We start from the raw sequence: 15692 nt of genomic DNA, 5'->3' as shown, positions 1-15692 counted from the left end.
GCACAGGGGGGGCGGGGCGGGCATGGGGGGGCAGACACACAGACACACACACACACCTACTAACCAACCAACCAAAAAAAAAGAGGCAGGTAAAGGACCGGTTTCCTGGCTGGAGCTCAGCAATTCCCCCCCTCCCCCAGCAGGGCGTTCACCTTTTATGGTAAAGAGAGGACTGCGGGGCGAGAAGGAGGAGGAGAGGAGGAAGAGAGGGGAGGGGAGGGGGCGGGGGAGAAGGGGGGAGGCAGGGCTGGAGAAAGGAAAGGGGCTGGGATGTGAGCAGGCCGGCTCAGCCTCCCAGCCCGAGCCGGGCAGAAGGCCCTACGGACCCGCCGACGGCTCCACCCGGACCCCGACCGGGCCCCTGACCCCAACCCTGACCCCGAGCCGGACCCCAGGTAAACGGTCAGAGGCCCAGCTGTCCTCTCGAGGGAAGGGGGACAGGACCCTCCCGCCCCCCACTTGCGGGTTGGGAGGGAGTCGGGGGAGTGGGAGGGACTGTGGGCACCGAATCTGTTATATTGCTCTATTGTCCACTCCCAAGCGCTCACTACGGTGTCCTGCAAATAGTAAGCGCTCAATAAATAGGATCGACTGACAGTGAGACCTCTAGACCGTGAACCCGCTGTGGGCAGGGATTGTCTCTCTTTGTTGCTGAATTGTACTTTCCAAGCTTTTAATACGGTGCTCTGAGCGTAATAAGCGCTCAGAAAATACGATCGAATGAATGACCGACTGCCTAGGAGTTGATTAAAGGCAAGGCTGCCGTGGGCAGGGCCGGGGAGTTCAGCTCCGGGTACTCTGGAGACGTTGGGGAGGGCTAGGCCAGCTCAGTCTTTCAATCAATCAATCAATCAATCAGAGGTATTTATTGAAGGCTTACTGTGTGCTAAGCCCCGAGGAGAGTGCAGCAGAGTTGATGGACACAGCCTCTGCCTTCCAGGAGCTTAGATCTCTGGAGTGGTGGGTGGAAAAGGGAAAGCCAGTGGAGGTAGGAAGTCTACTAAGTGACCCAATCCCCCCCCACAAAGTTGACCAGCTCAGGGGACAGAGCATACTGCAAGGACACTAAGGCTAGACTCTTCTCATGGGCACCAAGGCTGATGTTAAAGCCTTGGCAGCTGCCTAGGCACGAGAGGACTGTGAGTCCTGTCCTGCAAGCCTGAAAAAGGGTCAAACCTGGGGTCCCTCCCTCCCTCCCCTGCAATTACCCTTTAGACCTAGAGCCATCAGTTGAACCCCAACACCTGGTAAGTCTGCCAGGGCTGGGGCAGAGGGCTCCCCACCCCCACCCACTCTGCCCTTTACCTTGTCTTCTGGTTTCAACCTCCCAAGGATAAGATTGAGGCTGAGCCAGCCCAGCCCACATGAGACGACCCAAGGCTGCAACCTCCCGCACCCACCCTTGACTTTGCCCATTTGGCCCAGAGCCAGAGAGATTGGGTGGGTCAAGCAGGAGGATGCAGGGAACCCAGAGAGCCACAGAGATAACCCAATTTCCATGCCAGGCGCCCTCCATACTGACCCCATCCAACCCGAGAGTGGTCACGGCTTCCCTGGAGCGGATTCCAGTGTTGACAATCCTGGGACTGTTGCTCTCTCTCTCCCACTTGGAAGTTCCCCCAGGATCCAGGGAATTGGGGAGGGAGACTCGAGTAGTCCCGGGCACAGCTGCTCACTAGAGGGAGGTACCAGTGCCCCGCTAGACTCTTCCTCCTCTTCAGCAATGAAGGGATTAAAACAACCCCTCCTGCTCAGTTCAGACCAGTTTCAGGGTTTGGCCCCAAACTGGTGGCTCCTTTGGAGTTACTGGTCTGCTTCTCCCTGCCGCTTGGAAGCTGAGGAGAGAGGCTGTCTCGCCCAGGGTCCCCAGATCCCTGCTCTGGTTCTGGCACTGCCTGGGCGAGGAGGAGACGGGCAGGAGGAGGGTCCCCGGGGTCCTGGGACCTTCCGGCTCTATGTCTCAATTTCTCCTCAGGGGCAGGGCGGGTGGAGGCCAGATGAGTGTCTATTTGCCCAGCCCTGGAAAGAGAGGTCCCCAAGCGTGTAAATTGTGGTTAATATTGTTGTGAATAATTATGTGATGATAATAATAAAAACCGAAACTGTTCCCGGAGGGCAAGGATACAGCAGCCCAGAGAGCAGAAGGAAGTGTGTATTAGTGCCCTCCAGGATTCTGCCTGTTTCTCGCTTACCTTCTGTCTGCCTTCTCCCCCAGATCTTCCCCAGACTTCTGGTGGGTGGACACAAGGGCAACTCCAAGGGTTTTCTGGGGTTGATTCCCAGCCAGAGTATTTGGGGGAGGAGGGGGGGCTGAGTTTCAGCCCTCTCCGGACCTCAGAGACCCTGGGTTGGTTTCTGCCTTCACCTTCCTTCACCTCCCCGCCTAAGGAGACATTTGACAAGTACAAGCTGCAATGTTAATGGGAAGACAGACGTTGAAAGGGTCTGGAGAAGGAAGGGGCAGAACCGTCCTATCCCCCCCAACTCCCAACTCCCTTCTTTCTCTTCAGCCCTGATGATCCAACTTGCCCTCTCCAAAATCCAAACCCAAAGCCCCTTTCAAGTAACAAACATTTCTCCTGAACCAAACTTCAGACCCACAGTGAGGGGCTGAGGGGGTGGAGAGGAGAAGGAGAGGAGGGCTGAGCCCCGTGAAGGGCAGGAGGGTGGCGGCGGTAGATTCGGCCCTATCCTGTTCCTGGGGTTCGTCCAGCACTCCAGGAGACACTTCCACCCCCTCAGAAGAGTCTCCTACAGAGTCCTCTCATAGCAGTTCGGGAAGCTCCTTTCCTTTGTTCCCACTTTTCCCTGCTCTCTTGGGACGGGGATTTCCGCTTTGCCCTTGGGCAGCTCAGACTCCTCCCCAGAGGAGCTATGTGTGTATGGGGGTGCGAGGGGGAGGACGGGGAGGAGAAGGAGGAGGTGGTGGAGGAAAAAGAGGAAGAAGAGTAAGAGGAGGAGGAAGAGGAGAGAAAGAGGAGGGGGGAGGAGGAGGAGGGGAAGAGAAGAGAGAGGAGGATGGAGAGAGGAGGGACTCCAGAGAGAGGAGAGATTTAGCCTGGACCCTGGGGAGAAGAGGAAGCTGGGAGAGAAGTCTAGCTCCTCAAGAAGCAGCATGGATGGGAACAGCAGGAACCGAGCCCAGGACCTCAGGCCATTAGGGGCCTGGATGGACAAAGCGAGGCTGCCCCCATCCCCTCCCAGGGCCTCAGTTTCCCTCTCGGGAATCGAGTGATCTCAATGACACCAGAACAGTGGGGGCTGGTGGGGCTGGTGGGGCTGGTGGGATGACTGGAACAGGCTTTGAAAATTCCAAGCTCAGCGTTCCCATGGGGACTGAATTCTCCAGCAGTAACCGCAAGCCAAAGCGAGGAGGGGGAGGGGAAGGGGGGCTGCTAGCACAGCTGTCAGCATCTGTACAGCCGGACTCCCTCCCTTGGCTCTTAGCTGAGCTGGGACCTTTCCAAAGAAAGGCAGCGGAGTCTCTCTCAGAGAGAGGCCAGTCAGGGAGGTCTCATGGGAGGAGGCATTGGGGGGCAAAGGAAGCCTGCTGGATGCCCAGCTGCCAAGGGGACTGTGACCTCCCAGAGAAGCAGTGTCATCTAGTGGGTAGAGCACGGCCCTGGGAGTCAGAGGACCTGGGTTCTAATCCCGGCTTTGCCACTCACCTGTTGTGTGACTTTGGGCAAGACACTTAACTTCTCTTTGTCTCAGTTTCTTCATCTGTAAAATGGGGATGAAATACCTGTTCTCCCTCCCTCTTAGATTGTGAACTCCATGAGGGACAGAAACTGTGTCTGATCCATATATATTGTATCTACCCCAGAGTTTAGTACAGTGCTTGGCATGTAGTACGAGCTTAACGAATACCACAATTATTTATTATTATCTCCAGGCCCCCAAATGACTCAGAATGAATTGCAGCTCCTTTTGGGGAAGAGAGCAACCTTCACAGACAAAAGCAGTATGGCCTACTTGAAAGAGCCCGAGCCTAGGTGTCAGAGGACCTGGATTCTAATCCTACCTTCACCACTTGTCTGCTGTGTGACCCTGGGCAAATCATATAACCTCTCTGGGACTCAGTTTCTTCATCTGTAAAGTGGGGATTAGACCATGTGTCCCACGGGGGCAGGGGCCATGTCTGACCCGATTATCTTGTGTCAACCCAAGTGCTTGGCAAATAGCGCTTAGCAGTTGCCGCAAATAAGTCCTGTCCATCAACAGTTTGTACTAAAAACACACTGTGTGAGGAGCTCTGGACTGGAAGACAAGTTGAGGGCTCTGCCCTCAAGCATCATACAATCTAAGGAGAAGGCAGGATGGTGACACCAACATACAAGTAGATTTAGACCAAAGAAACATAAAGGGATAAATATAAAAACACAAGTATGTCAAAGTGTGAGGATTGGAAGCTGGAATGCCTTGAATGAGTAGAGTCAAGAAGACTTAATCTGGACAAGATTCCTGGAGGAGGTGCATTTGTAGTAATAATTATAAATAATTATGGCATTTGTTAAGCGCTTACTATGTGACAGACAGTGTACTAAGCACTGAGGTGAATATAAGCAAATCAGGTTGGACACAGTCCCGCTCCCGCATAGGGCTCACAGTCTTCATTCCCATTTCACAGATGAGGTAGTGAGGCATAGGGAAGTGAAGTGGCTTGCCCAAGGCCACAAAGCAGACAAGTGGTGGAGCCAGGATTAGAACTCATGACCTGCTGACTCCCAGTCCTGTGCTCTATTCACTACACCATGCTGCTCCTTTAGTGGAGTTCTGTGGATCCCAGTGTATGCTGAAACCTGTTTTTTATCAATCACTAGTATTTCCCAAGTGCTTACTGTGCAAAGAGCACTGTACTAAGCACTTGGGGAAATACAGTGCAACAGAGTATAAGCTCGCTGTGGGCAGGGAATGTGTCTGTTATATTGTTGTGTTCTCTCCCAAGTGTTTAGTATAGTGCCTCACACAGTAAGCTCTCAATAAATACAACTGATAATAGTTGGTAGACATTTTCCCTGCCCACAAGGAGCTTTCAGCCTAGGGGAGGAGTTTAAGTTCTGTTTTCTGGTTGTATCCCCAGTCCTTACAGGATGCTGCCCTGGGCAGGGTGTCCACCTTCCTGTTCCGCTGATAACTCTTCCCCGCCCTGGTTATCGACCCGGAGTCCATCCGGGTTGGGGGAAGCCCAGATCATTTCATCATGGCAAAGATTCCCATAGAGTAGCAACACTGGGGCTCTGGTCCACCCCCTCTCTGCTAGTCTCTTGCTAGAGAGGAGAGGCAAGATGCTTTTCCAAATGTATCCTTCTTTGCCCTCCAGATGCAGCTATGATGGGAGGTGGCCAAGATTTCCAGTTTCTAGACCTGGTTTGCTCTCAATATCCTGTGCTCTGAGGGTGGTCCCAAGGCCCCGCTTAATAACTATTATGGTGTTTGTAAAATGCTTAAATGCTTAAGCACTGTACTGAGTTCTGACTAGATTCAAGAGAATCAAGTTGGATACATTTCCTGCCCCACACCTAGTAGGAGGGAGCACAGGTATTGTATCCACATTTTACAGGTGAGGAAACTGAGGCACCGAGAAGTGAAGTGACTTGTCCAAGGTCACTCAGAGGGTAGGGCCAAAGGTAGGATTAGAACTCAGCTCTCCTGACTTCCAGGCCAGTGCTCTTTCCACTAGACAGCTCTGCTTCTCCAGGCTTTTAAAGCCTCTGAGTCTGCGGGGTATAGGGGAGGTCTGGATCCCGGGACCGGATGGATGTGGTAACTTTAGGGAAATCCCAGAATGTCCGGGATTCCTGAGCCTCTGGAGGCCATTCCCTCCAGAAGACCCCTGTCTGAATGCCTCCCCTCCCTGGCCAGCCCTGGAATCGAACTTGCCATTCCTTCCATTCTCCCCCTCCAGAAGGAGCCCGACAGGACATCACTCAGCCCAAGGTCAAGACCCTTGCCTACCAAGTTGTCAGGGGAGCAGAGCCCTGGTAAGAAGTTGAAGAGGGAGGGAGGGACATTGCAGGCTCAGGAGCCAGGCTGCCACCCTGGGGGGGGTTAATCATTAATATGGAGAGAAAGGAGGGGCTGCCTTTTCCCTTGCAACCCTAAATTGAGCTGTCCGCTGGGTGCGGAGCTCCTGGGTCCTGTTTTCAGGTCTGGCTTTGAAGGTTTCCTCGTGCTATGACTCAGTTTCCACAGTTGTAAAATTGAGACCAAGAGCCTATCCCCCCACCTCCTGGGGAAATGGATAAGAGAATGTCTGCAAGGGAAACAGCTTGGCCTTGTGGATAAACCAAGGATCTGGGAGCCTGAGGATCTGGGTAAGTCACTTAATTTCTCCATGCCTCAGTTTCCTCACCGGCAAAATGGGGATTTGATATAATAATAATCACAATTATGGTATTTGTTAAGTGCTTACTATGTGCCAAGCACTGTTCTAAGCGCTGGGGTAGATGCAGGGTAATCAGTTTGTCTCATGTGGGGCTCACACTTTTAATCTCCATTTTACAGATGAGGTAACTGAGGCACAGAGAAGTGAAATGACTTGCCCAAGGTCACACAGCAGACAAGCAGCCGAGCTGGGATTAGAATCCATGTCCTCTGACTTCCAAGCCCGGGCTCTTTCCATTGAGCCATGCTGCTTCTCAGCATGGGAGTCAAGCAGGCTTGGGAGTCAGAGGTCATGGGTTCTAATCCCAGCTCTGCCACCTGTCAGCTGGGTGACTTCCACTAGGCCATGCTGTTACAACGTTACCATAAATGTCTCAGTTGTGCCTGCAGCCACCTGGCTGCTCCCCGAGACCCGCAGTGTGCATGGCATTTTGTGTGTGTGTGTGTGTGTTGGGGCAGAGGTGTTGATGGGGGGAATGTATGGGACCATGTGTGTGAATATATTGCATTTAGATCTGTGTATGGGACCATGTAGGGGTATTCATTCATTCATTCAATAGTATTTATTGAGCGCTTACTATGTGCAGAGCACTGTACTAAGCGCTTGGGATGAACAGGTCGGCAACAGATAGAGACAGTCCCTGCCGTTTGACGGGCTTACAGTCTAATCGGGGGAGATGGACAGACAAGAACAATGGCAATAGAGTCGAGGGGAAGAACATCTCTTAAAAACAATGGCAACTAAATAGAATCAAGGCGATGTACAATTCATTAACAAAATAAATAGGGTAATGGAAATATATACAGTTGAGCGGACAAGTACAGTGCTGTGAGGAGGGGAAGGGAGAGGTGGAGGAGCAGAGGGAAAGGGGGAAAAGAAGGTTTAGCTGCGGAGAGGTGAAGGGGGGGTGGTAGAGGGAGTAGAGGGAGAAGGGAGCTCAGTCTGGGAAGGCCTCTTGGAGAAGGTGAGTTTTAAGTAGGGTTTTGAAGAGGGGAAGAGAATCAGTTTGGCGGAGGTGAGGAGGGAGGGCGTTCCGGGACCGCGGGAGGACGTGGCCCAGGGGTCGACGGCAGGATAGGCAAGACCGAGGGACGGCGAGGTGGTGGGCGGCAGAGGAGCGGAGCGTGCGGGGTGGGCGGTAGAAAGAGAGAAGGGAGGAGAGGTAGGAAGGGGCAAGGTGATGGAGAGCCTTGAAGCCTAGAGTGAGGAGTTTTTGTTTGGAGCGGAGGTTGATAGGCAACCACTGGAGTTGTTTAAGAAGGTATGAGAGTATCTGTGTATAAATGGGTTTTTGTGAGTTTGTATATAGGTATGTGAGTGCATGTATGGGCGTTTGTGTATGTTGTAGCATTGTAGAGGTATTTATTGAGCACTTAATCAGTGCAATGAATTGTACTAAGTCTTTGGGTCACAACAGAAGCATTAAAGATGAATAAATGAGAGTTTATGTGAATATATGAATGTGGGTATGACAGTGTACATGAGTGTGTATATGTATTTACTTCCCCTATTGCCCTCCCCTTTCTGTGTCTCCTTTGCCCTTCCATCTGTACTCCATAAGCATAAGTGCTTATGCTTACCCCTCCCCCAGCCCTGTAGGCTGGATGTCCATATCCTTATACTCTGCCATTTCCCCTATCTGTAATTTATTTTAATATCTGTCACCCCCTCTAGACTCTGTGTGGGCAGGGATCGTGTCTTCCAATTCTATTATACTGGACTGTCCCAAGTGCTTAGTATAATGTTTTGCACACAATAAGTGCTTGGGAAATGCTACTGATGGATTATTTATGTATTCTTTGTGCTGGAATAAGTGTACATATTTTATGTGGTTTACTGTGTGCATAAGTTTGTATATTTGAGATTACGGGTGTATTTATGCATGAGTGGAGCTATGCATATTGATTTCGTGTGTGTGTGTGTGTGTGTGTGTGTGTGTGTGTGTGTTCATATGTGTGTGATGATCAAAAGGTCTTGGTGGGCCGGGACACAAGAAGAGTCCCACCTCTCTCCTGCCCAAGCCAGAGTCATCGGCCCGAGATGCCCTGGCCCACCCCCACCCAGGTTGGCAGCAGCAGAAGGGAGGCTGGACCTGAGCCCTGGGCCTGGGGGAGGGAGCTGGGAATGTACCTCAAAGCCAATGACTCTCACCCGTCTCTGCTTCCGCTTCCCAGTTGCCCTGCAGCCTCTCCGTCAAACACAGGGACGATGGCGGGGAAGTCAGAGAAGAGAATCGCCTCGTCCATCTTCATCACCCTAGCGCCACCCCGCAAGGACAAGGCCGTGGTGGAGGAGGTGAGGCAGACGGGTGGCGCGGCCCAGGTCAGTCACCCCCGTGACCCCACCTCGGCCAAGAAGGCTCCTGGCGGCAGCCTCGGGGGGAAACCGAGTAACTGGAGCGCAGGCATCCCTCCGTCCCAACCACCACCTGCCCAGCTGTCCAATGGAGGTAAGAGGAGGCCAAGTTCTTGGCTTCTAGTCCTATCTGAGCCAGGTTCCTCACAGCTTTTTTTAGAATATTGTGATATTTCTTAAGCACTTGCTGTGTGCCAGGCACCGTACTATCTACTGGGGTAGATATAAGCTAGTCAGGTTGGACAGAGTCCATATCCCACATGGGGCTCACAGTCTAAATCCCCATTTTACAGATGAGGTAGCTAAGGTAGAGAAAAGTGAAGTGACTTGACCGAAGTCACACAGCAGGCCCATGGCCCAGAGGATAAAGAGTCTGGGTAGTGTCCTAAAATAGTACTAAGCAGTTTCTCATTTCCTCCTGCCTTCAAGACATCTTTACTAGGATGTCCTGCCATCACCTCAAATTTAACATGTCTAAAACAGGACTCCTTATCTTCTCCCCCAAACCCTGTCCTCCCCCTGACTTTCCCAACCCTGTAGACAGTACCACCATCCTTCCTGTCTCATAAGCCTGTAACCTCAGCATTATCCTTGACTCATCTCTCTCATTTAACCTACATATTCAATCTATCACTAAATCCTGATGGTTCAACCTTCACAACATTGCTAAAATCCACCCATTCCTCTCCATCCAAACTGCTACCTCGTTAATCCAAGCATTTATCCTATCCCGCCTTGATTACTGTATCAGCCGCCTTGCTGACCTCCCTGCCTCTGTCTCTCCCATTTCCAGTCCATACTTCACTCTGTTGCCCTGATAGTTTTTCTATAAAAACTTTCAGTCCATGTCTCCCCACTCCTCAAGAACCTCTAATGGTTGCCCATCCACCTCCACATCAAATGGAAACTCCTTACCATCAGCGTTCAAGCACTCAGTCACCTTGCCCACTCCTACCTCACCTCACTACTCTCCTGCTACAACCCAGCTTTGCTCCTCTAATGCCGACCTACTCAATGTAGCTCCATCTCGACCATCTCACCTCCGACCTCTCGACCACATCCTGAGTTCTCATTTCCTTTTCTCCCAATCCCTTCGGCGACACCCTGTCTTGCTCCCTTTATTCACCGACCCCTCAGCCCACAGCACGTATGTACATATCCATCTTTTATTAACTTAGATTAATGTCTGTCTCCCCTTCCAGACTTTAAGTTCATTATGGGAAGGGAATGTGTCTGTTATATTGTTATACTGTACTCTAAGTGCTTAGTACAGTGCTCAGAATAAGCGCTCAATAAATACTATTGATGGATCCATCGATGGATTAAGCACTTACTGTGAGACACTGTACTAAGCACTTGGAAAAGTACGACAGACACAAAAGAGATGACCCTTCTCCACAAGGAGCTTATGGTGCCTTTAAGATGACAGTAGTCCCAACTCCCTGTGCCTAGCAGTAGGTGGGGGAAGGAAGAGAGCAGGCCCCCCTCATGGATTTCAGTGAGAGGTGAGGGAAGGAGCGAGAGGAGCGGCAGCCCAGCTCTGTTTGTGAGGCTCGTCCCCCTCAGAACTAGGAGCTCCCGTGACAGAGCTGGAACCCCAGCTGGAGAGGTTGATTCCTTGTCCCGCAAGGTTTTGATATTTGTTCTCACATCAATTATCTTCCATTGTTGTGGCAAGCTGGCAGGTGCCACCTCTTCATCTCTAAGTAAAGCGCTGGCTCATCAATGACCCTGGCAGTAATTGTGCAGAGATCAAGGAGTGAGGCCAGAGGGCTGTCTTTGCCCTCAGTTGGCAGCTCCCAGTGCAGCACTGGGCTGGGAAGCGAAACCCCTGGGTTCAAGAACTGGACTCTCTTTTCTCCCGGCAGTCTCACTCCTCCTCATGGGGGTCCCTGGGTTCTTCAGCAGAATGCCTTCTACGGTGCCCTTGTCTCCTTTGTCCCAAGATCCTCACACCTCCCTGTCTAGAGTCGGATGGAATTTGGAGGAGCAAGGAGTCACCCCACCTCCACCCTGCCTCCCTCTTGTGACCTGAAGGCCTTGACTTAACTAACCCAGCCTGCCCCTCCCACTTCGCATGGATTACATAGGGTCCCCCCGGGATCCTTTCTCCCTGCCTCTGTCTCTCCCGTTTCCAGTCCATACTTCACTCGGTTGCCCTGATAGTTTTTCTACAAAAACGTTTAGTCCATGTCTCCCCACTCCTCAAGACGGTGCGGGTGAAGACCGAGAACGTGATCAGAGGAGTTTATTCTAGTGCTAGTGACTGGTGCGGGGGCCCCTCGCGCTCTCTCATCCATGCCAGTCGTGCTCCCGCTGGGGCCCAAAGGTCAACAAGTCAGTGGGCAGGCAAGTGTGCAGCATATTGGGAAAAGCATGTGTGGGCTTGGCCCAAGTTAGCCATCACCAGGCAGGCAATTCTGAGGCTAGAACCCAGGTCTCCTGGTCCCCAGAGCAGTGCCTTTCCACGGGACCAACAACGGGGCTACCCTTGCTAGCAGTATACTCAACCATCAATCAACCAATCAATCAGTGGTATTTATTGAGCACCAATTATGGGAATAAATCCAAGGGAATCGATTCAAATATGATCTCTAGTAAACAAAGGCCTTCCAAATCTAAGTATGCCTCAGTTTCTTCATCATTCCTGGAACCTACCCTTGCCATCGATTCATTTTCTGAGAATATCGATGGGCGAGAGCTTTGTAAAGTGCTCTGAGATCTCTTGGAAGAGGAGGTGTGGGGCGCAGGTAAGGGGACGGGGGGTCCCTCCAGGGTGGGAGAGGTGGCTTCAGCAGCTTTTTCATTCTCCCCTTTGGTTTCAGGTTCCTCCTTCCCTCCTCCCATTCCAGACAACGAGGATGCCTTCCAAGACCTTGAACTTCTTTTGCCACCTCCTCCACCCTACCTGCTCCTCTCAGGGGAGGAGGAGGAGGAGAAGGAGAAGACACTCAGCTCGGACCTGCAGCAGCTGCACCTGGTCACCCCATTACCCCCGCCGCAGGTAAACCCCTCCCACTTCCTTTCCTCCTCCAGAAAGCCTTCTGATTCTTCCTCCCCTCATTGTGGCTGGGGGGATCAGAGTTAGAGCCCTTAGAGGAGGGGACCCTTCTGGTCTTTTAAAAACCATAAAATCCTCAGTCTGAGCATTTTTTAAAAAATGATATTTGTTAAGTGCTTATTATGGGCCAGGCACAGTACTAAACACTGGGGTAGATACAAGCTAATCAGGTTGGGCACTGTCCTTGTCGCACATGGGGCTCACAGTCTTATTCCTATTTTACAGACGAGGTAACTGAGGCACAGAGAAGTGAAGTGACGTGCCTAAAGTCACACAGCAGACAATTGGCGAAGCCAGGATTAGAGCCTTGGTCCTACTGACTCCCAGGCCCATGCGCTATCAAATAGGCTTCGCTGCTTCTCCGAGATCATCTAGATTGTAAACTCGTTGCAGGCAGAGAGTCTCTACCGACTATTCTATTGTACTCTCCCAAGTGCTTAGAACAATGCTCTGCGCACAGTAAGTGCTCAATAATTACAACTGATTTGATTGAGGGATATAGTCTCTCCTTCTGCCTCCAGGTGGTCCCTCACTCAACCCATCCCAGAGAGATGGAAATCTATTCCAGAGGCAACTGAATAACCTCATTCTGTCACCTCTTCTAGTGTTGCTGTCACCCTTTTCAGTGTTGAATACCTTCCCCGCCCACATGCCTGGATATCCAGTGCAAATTCCTCCTCCTGAAGCTTCTTAACTTCTCTGGGCCTCTATTTTCTCATCTGCAAATTGGGGATTAAACACCAACTCTTCCTCAGCCTTAGACTTTGAACCTCATGTAGGACACGGACTGTGTCCAAGCCGATGATCTTGTGTCTACTCCAGTGCTTAGTAAGGTGCTTGGCACATAGTAAGCACTTAGCAAATATTATTATTACCATTATTATTCTTATTATTGGCTTCCATCTGTGTCTTCTTGCTGGGGCCAGAGAAGGGTTATTTTACACCAGCCTGGAGATCACGATTAGGTTGTCTTCTCTGAAAATTTTGGGTGGAGGACCCATTTTCATTCTGCCTAGAGGTGCCGAAAAGAATTTCTTGTCTCAGGATAGAGCTGTAGTCCAATCCCAGGTCATGCTCCCTGGGGCCGGGGAGAAGCCCGATTCCAGTTGAGAGCTGTGGAGGAAGAAGCTGAGTGTGAATATCCACTAAAAGGCTGCTCCTGATGTCTCCACCTCCCAAACACAGCCTCTGAACCAGGCGTGAGATGTTTCTGCTTCTTCCCCAGGCTCCAGCCAAGGATCCCCAGAGCTGGGCCCCGCCCGAACTCCCCAGATCAACAGCGGAGCTGCCCATGACCCCACCAAACCCCACTGGCCGCCCCGAGAGAGAAGAATCCCCAGGTGACTGGCTGGACAGAGAGCCTGCAGAGCCATTTCCCGGACAGGTGGCCCAGTGGGTTTTCTGGGGCCAGGACAGACCTGGTTCCACAAGCTTGACCTTGGCACACAGGAACAGGGTGTCAGGGAGAGGGGAGACCTCCTATGGGAAGTAATCCTGGGGTGCCCCAGATCCTGGGGAACCAAGGTGGTTTGGGGATCTGATAAAATTTCAGGTCCTGGGCAATGCCCGTGCCAAGCAAGACCAGCTCAGGACCAAACCTCATCAGTGGGCATAGATTGTGTGCCCACTCTTGCCCTCTCCTGGCTAGGATTGTCCCCGCTTCCTCCTCACTAGAGGCTTGGTGGGAGCTAGGCACCCAGCCAGGGGTTGGCAAAAGCTGATGTTTTGCGGAGCAAAGTCCTGGGATCTGAAAGAGATGAGTCTTCCCCTAATTCCTACTGGATTCTGCTGTCTCTCTTCTTCTCCCCCTGCTCCTCCAGCAGCTGTAGAAAAGGAGGTGGAGAAGGAGATGGGGGGATGGGGCGGTCAGTTTCCAAGTCCTCATCCCAGCTCCCTCCTCCATGGTGGCTTATCCGACTTCTTCCCTAATTCCAGCCTGTCAGAAGTCAACCTCAAAGGGAAGTAGGCAGGGCAGCAAACATCCTGACTGGGCAAAGATAAGTGGAAGGTCCCAGTCACCAGCTTAACACTTGTTCAGGACCTTCTGCCCTAGCCTCTGGGACCTGCAGCACTGACCAATCTTTCCCTCTTCTCGTCTCCCCCATTCTCCCCTCCAGTTAGTAGATCTAGGCAAAATTTTGGGGAACGAGGCACCAGTTAACTCAACTCTTCTTTTATATAGTAAGGGCCTTGAGTCACATCTAGCGTAACACCCCATAGTACCTAATATGGAGGTGTGATATGTATTTATTTATGAGGATGGAGTCAGTCAATCCAACAATCGTATTTATTGAGCACTTACTGTGTGCAGAGCACTGTATTGAACACTATATTTAGCACTTGGGAGAATGCAATAAAACAATACACAGACACAATCCCTGCCCATAACTAGCTTACAGTCTAGAAGGGAAGACAGTCATTAATATAAAACAGTAAATTACAGTCTAGTGCGTGAAGACAGACAGGTGAGAGGAACCAAGAATGTGAACTCACCATGGCTTCTCCTCCGACCTCACCAGATATCTGTGCCTTCTGCCATAAAGTCATAACCCCCCATGAAGTGGGGGTGGAGGCCATGAAAAAACAGTACCACGCCCAGTGTTTCACCTGCCGCACCTGTCATCACCAGCTGGCAGGCCAGCGCTTCTACCAGAAAGATGGCCGCCCCCTCTGTGAGCCCTGCTACCAGGTAAATCGGACCCCTCCCGGCCCAACACAGATGCGACCGATACCCAAACAGTCGATCAATGGAGAAAATAATAATAATAATAATGATGGCATTTATTAAGCGCTTACTATATGCAAAGCACTGTTCTAAGCACTGGGTTAATTACAGGGTAAGCAGGTTGTCCCACGTAGGGCTCACAATCTTCCTCCCCATTTTACAGATGAGGGAACTGAGGCACAGAGAAGTTAAGTGACTTGTCCAAGGTCACAGAGCTGACAAGCAACAGATCCGGGATTAGAACCCACGACCTCTGACTCCCAAACCCGTGCTCTTGCCACTGAGCCATCATGCTGCTTCTCAAGGAGAAGGAGAGAGGTCAGGGCTGGAGATGTAGATTTGGGAATCAGCCATAGAGGTGGTAGTTGAAACCACAGGAGCAAATAATAATAATAATGTTGGTATTTGTTAAGCGCTTACTATGTGCAGAGCACTGTTCTAAGCGCTGGGGTAGATACAGGGTAATCAGGTTGTCCCACATGAGGCTCACAGTCTTCATCCCCATTTTACAGATGAGGGAACTGAGGCACAGAGAAGTTAAGTGACTTGCCCACAGTCACACAGCTGACAAGAGGCAGAGCCGGGATTTGAACCCATGACCTCTGACTCCCAAGCCCGTGCTCTTTCCACTGAGCCATGCTGCTTCTCGTCAAATTAATTCAAGGGAGTGGGTATAGATGGAGAATAGAAGGGGACTCAGAACTAAACCTTGAGGGACTGCCATAGTTAGGGGGTGGGAGAAAGAGGAGGAGTCCATGAAAGGGACTGAGAATGGGCCTGGAAGGATAGGAGGAGAACCAGGAGAGGACGGTATCAGTGCAGCAGAAGCTGGATAATGTTTCCAGGAGAGTGTTAAAAGCAGCTGAGAGGTCGAGGAGGATTAGGTTAGGATACCCCTGTTTTCATAGCAACTAGGCCCAAGGGCAGAGCGGTAGTTATTTGGGCACTACTTCAGGAGAGGCCAGATGTGATGGAGAAAAGGGGAGGGACAGGGATCAGGATTTAGGGGTATTTAGACCACTGGGGGCTTGGTCTTTAAGTAAACTCTCCCTAGGACTGGGTCTCAGTTGTTCTGACTGTAAAATAATGCCGGGGTGGGGGATAGGGTGGAGTGGGGTGGGGGATGGGGGGCGGGGATCACTGTGATCAGGTGAGAGAGACAG

At 51.5% G+C, this 15692-nt stretch overlaps 1 protein-coding gene across 2 annotated transcripts in view; it reads left to right on the top strand.

Moving 5' to 3' along the window:
- The first annotated feature begins 249 nt into the window (after positions 1-249).
- FBLIM1 (filamin binding LIM protein 1) overlaps positions 250-15692 on the top strand; it is a 29603-nt gene continuing 14160 nt past the window's right edge. Inside the window, exons 1-6 of one of the 2 annotated variants that reach the window (XM_029064320.1) lie at positions 250-395; positions 5909-5984; positions 8563-8837; positions 11569-11747; positions 13030-13144; positions 14324-14493. In XM_029064320.1, coding sequence (XP_028920153.1) covers positions 8597-8837; positions 11569-11747; positions 13030-13144; positions 14324-14493 — 705 coding nt within the window. In that variant the 5' untranslated portion in view covers positions 250-395; positions 5909-5984; positions 8563-8596. The remainder of the gene's footprint in view (positions 396-5908; positions 5985-8562; positions 8838-11568; positions 11748-13029; positions 13145-14323; positions 14494-15692) is intronic. The other variant, XM_029064321.1, reaches the window with a different exon arrangement.

This window comes from Ornithorhynchus anatinus, chromosome 5, assembly GCF_004115215.2.
Source record: "Ornithorhynchus anatinus isolate Pmale09 chromosome 5, mOrnAna1.pri.v4, whole genome shotgun sequence".
NCBI lineage: Eukaryota > Metazoa > Chordata > Mammalia > Monotremata > Ornithorhynchidae > Ornithorhynchus > Ornithorhynchus anatinus.
This window is presented reverse-complemented; position numbering and strand designations above follow the sequence as displayed.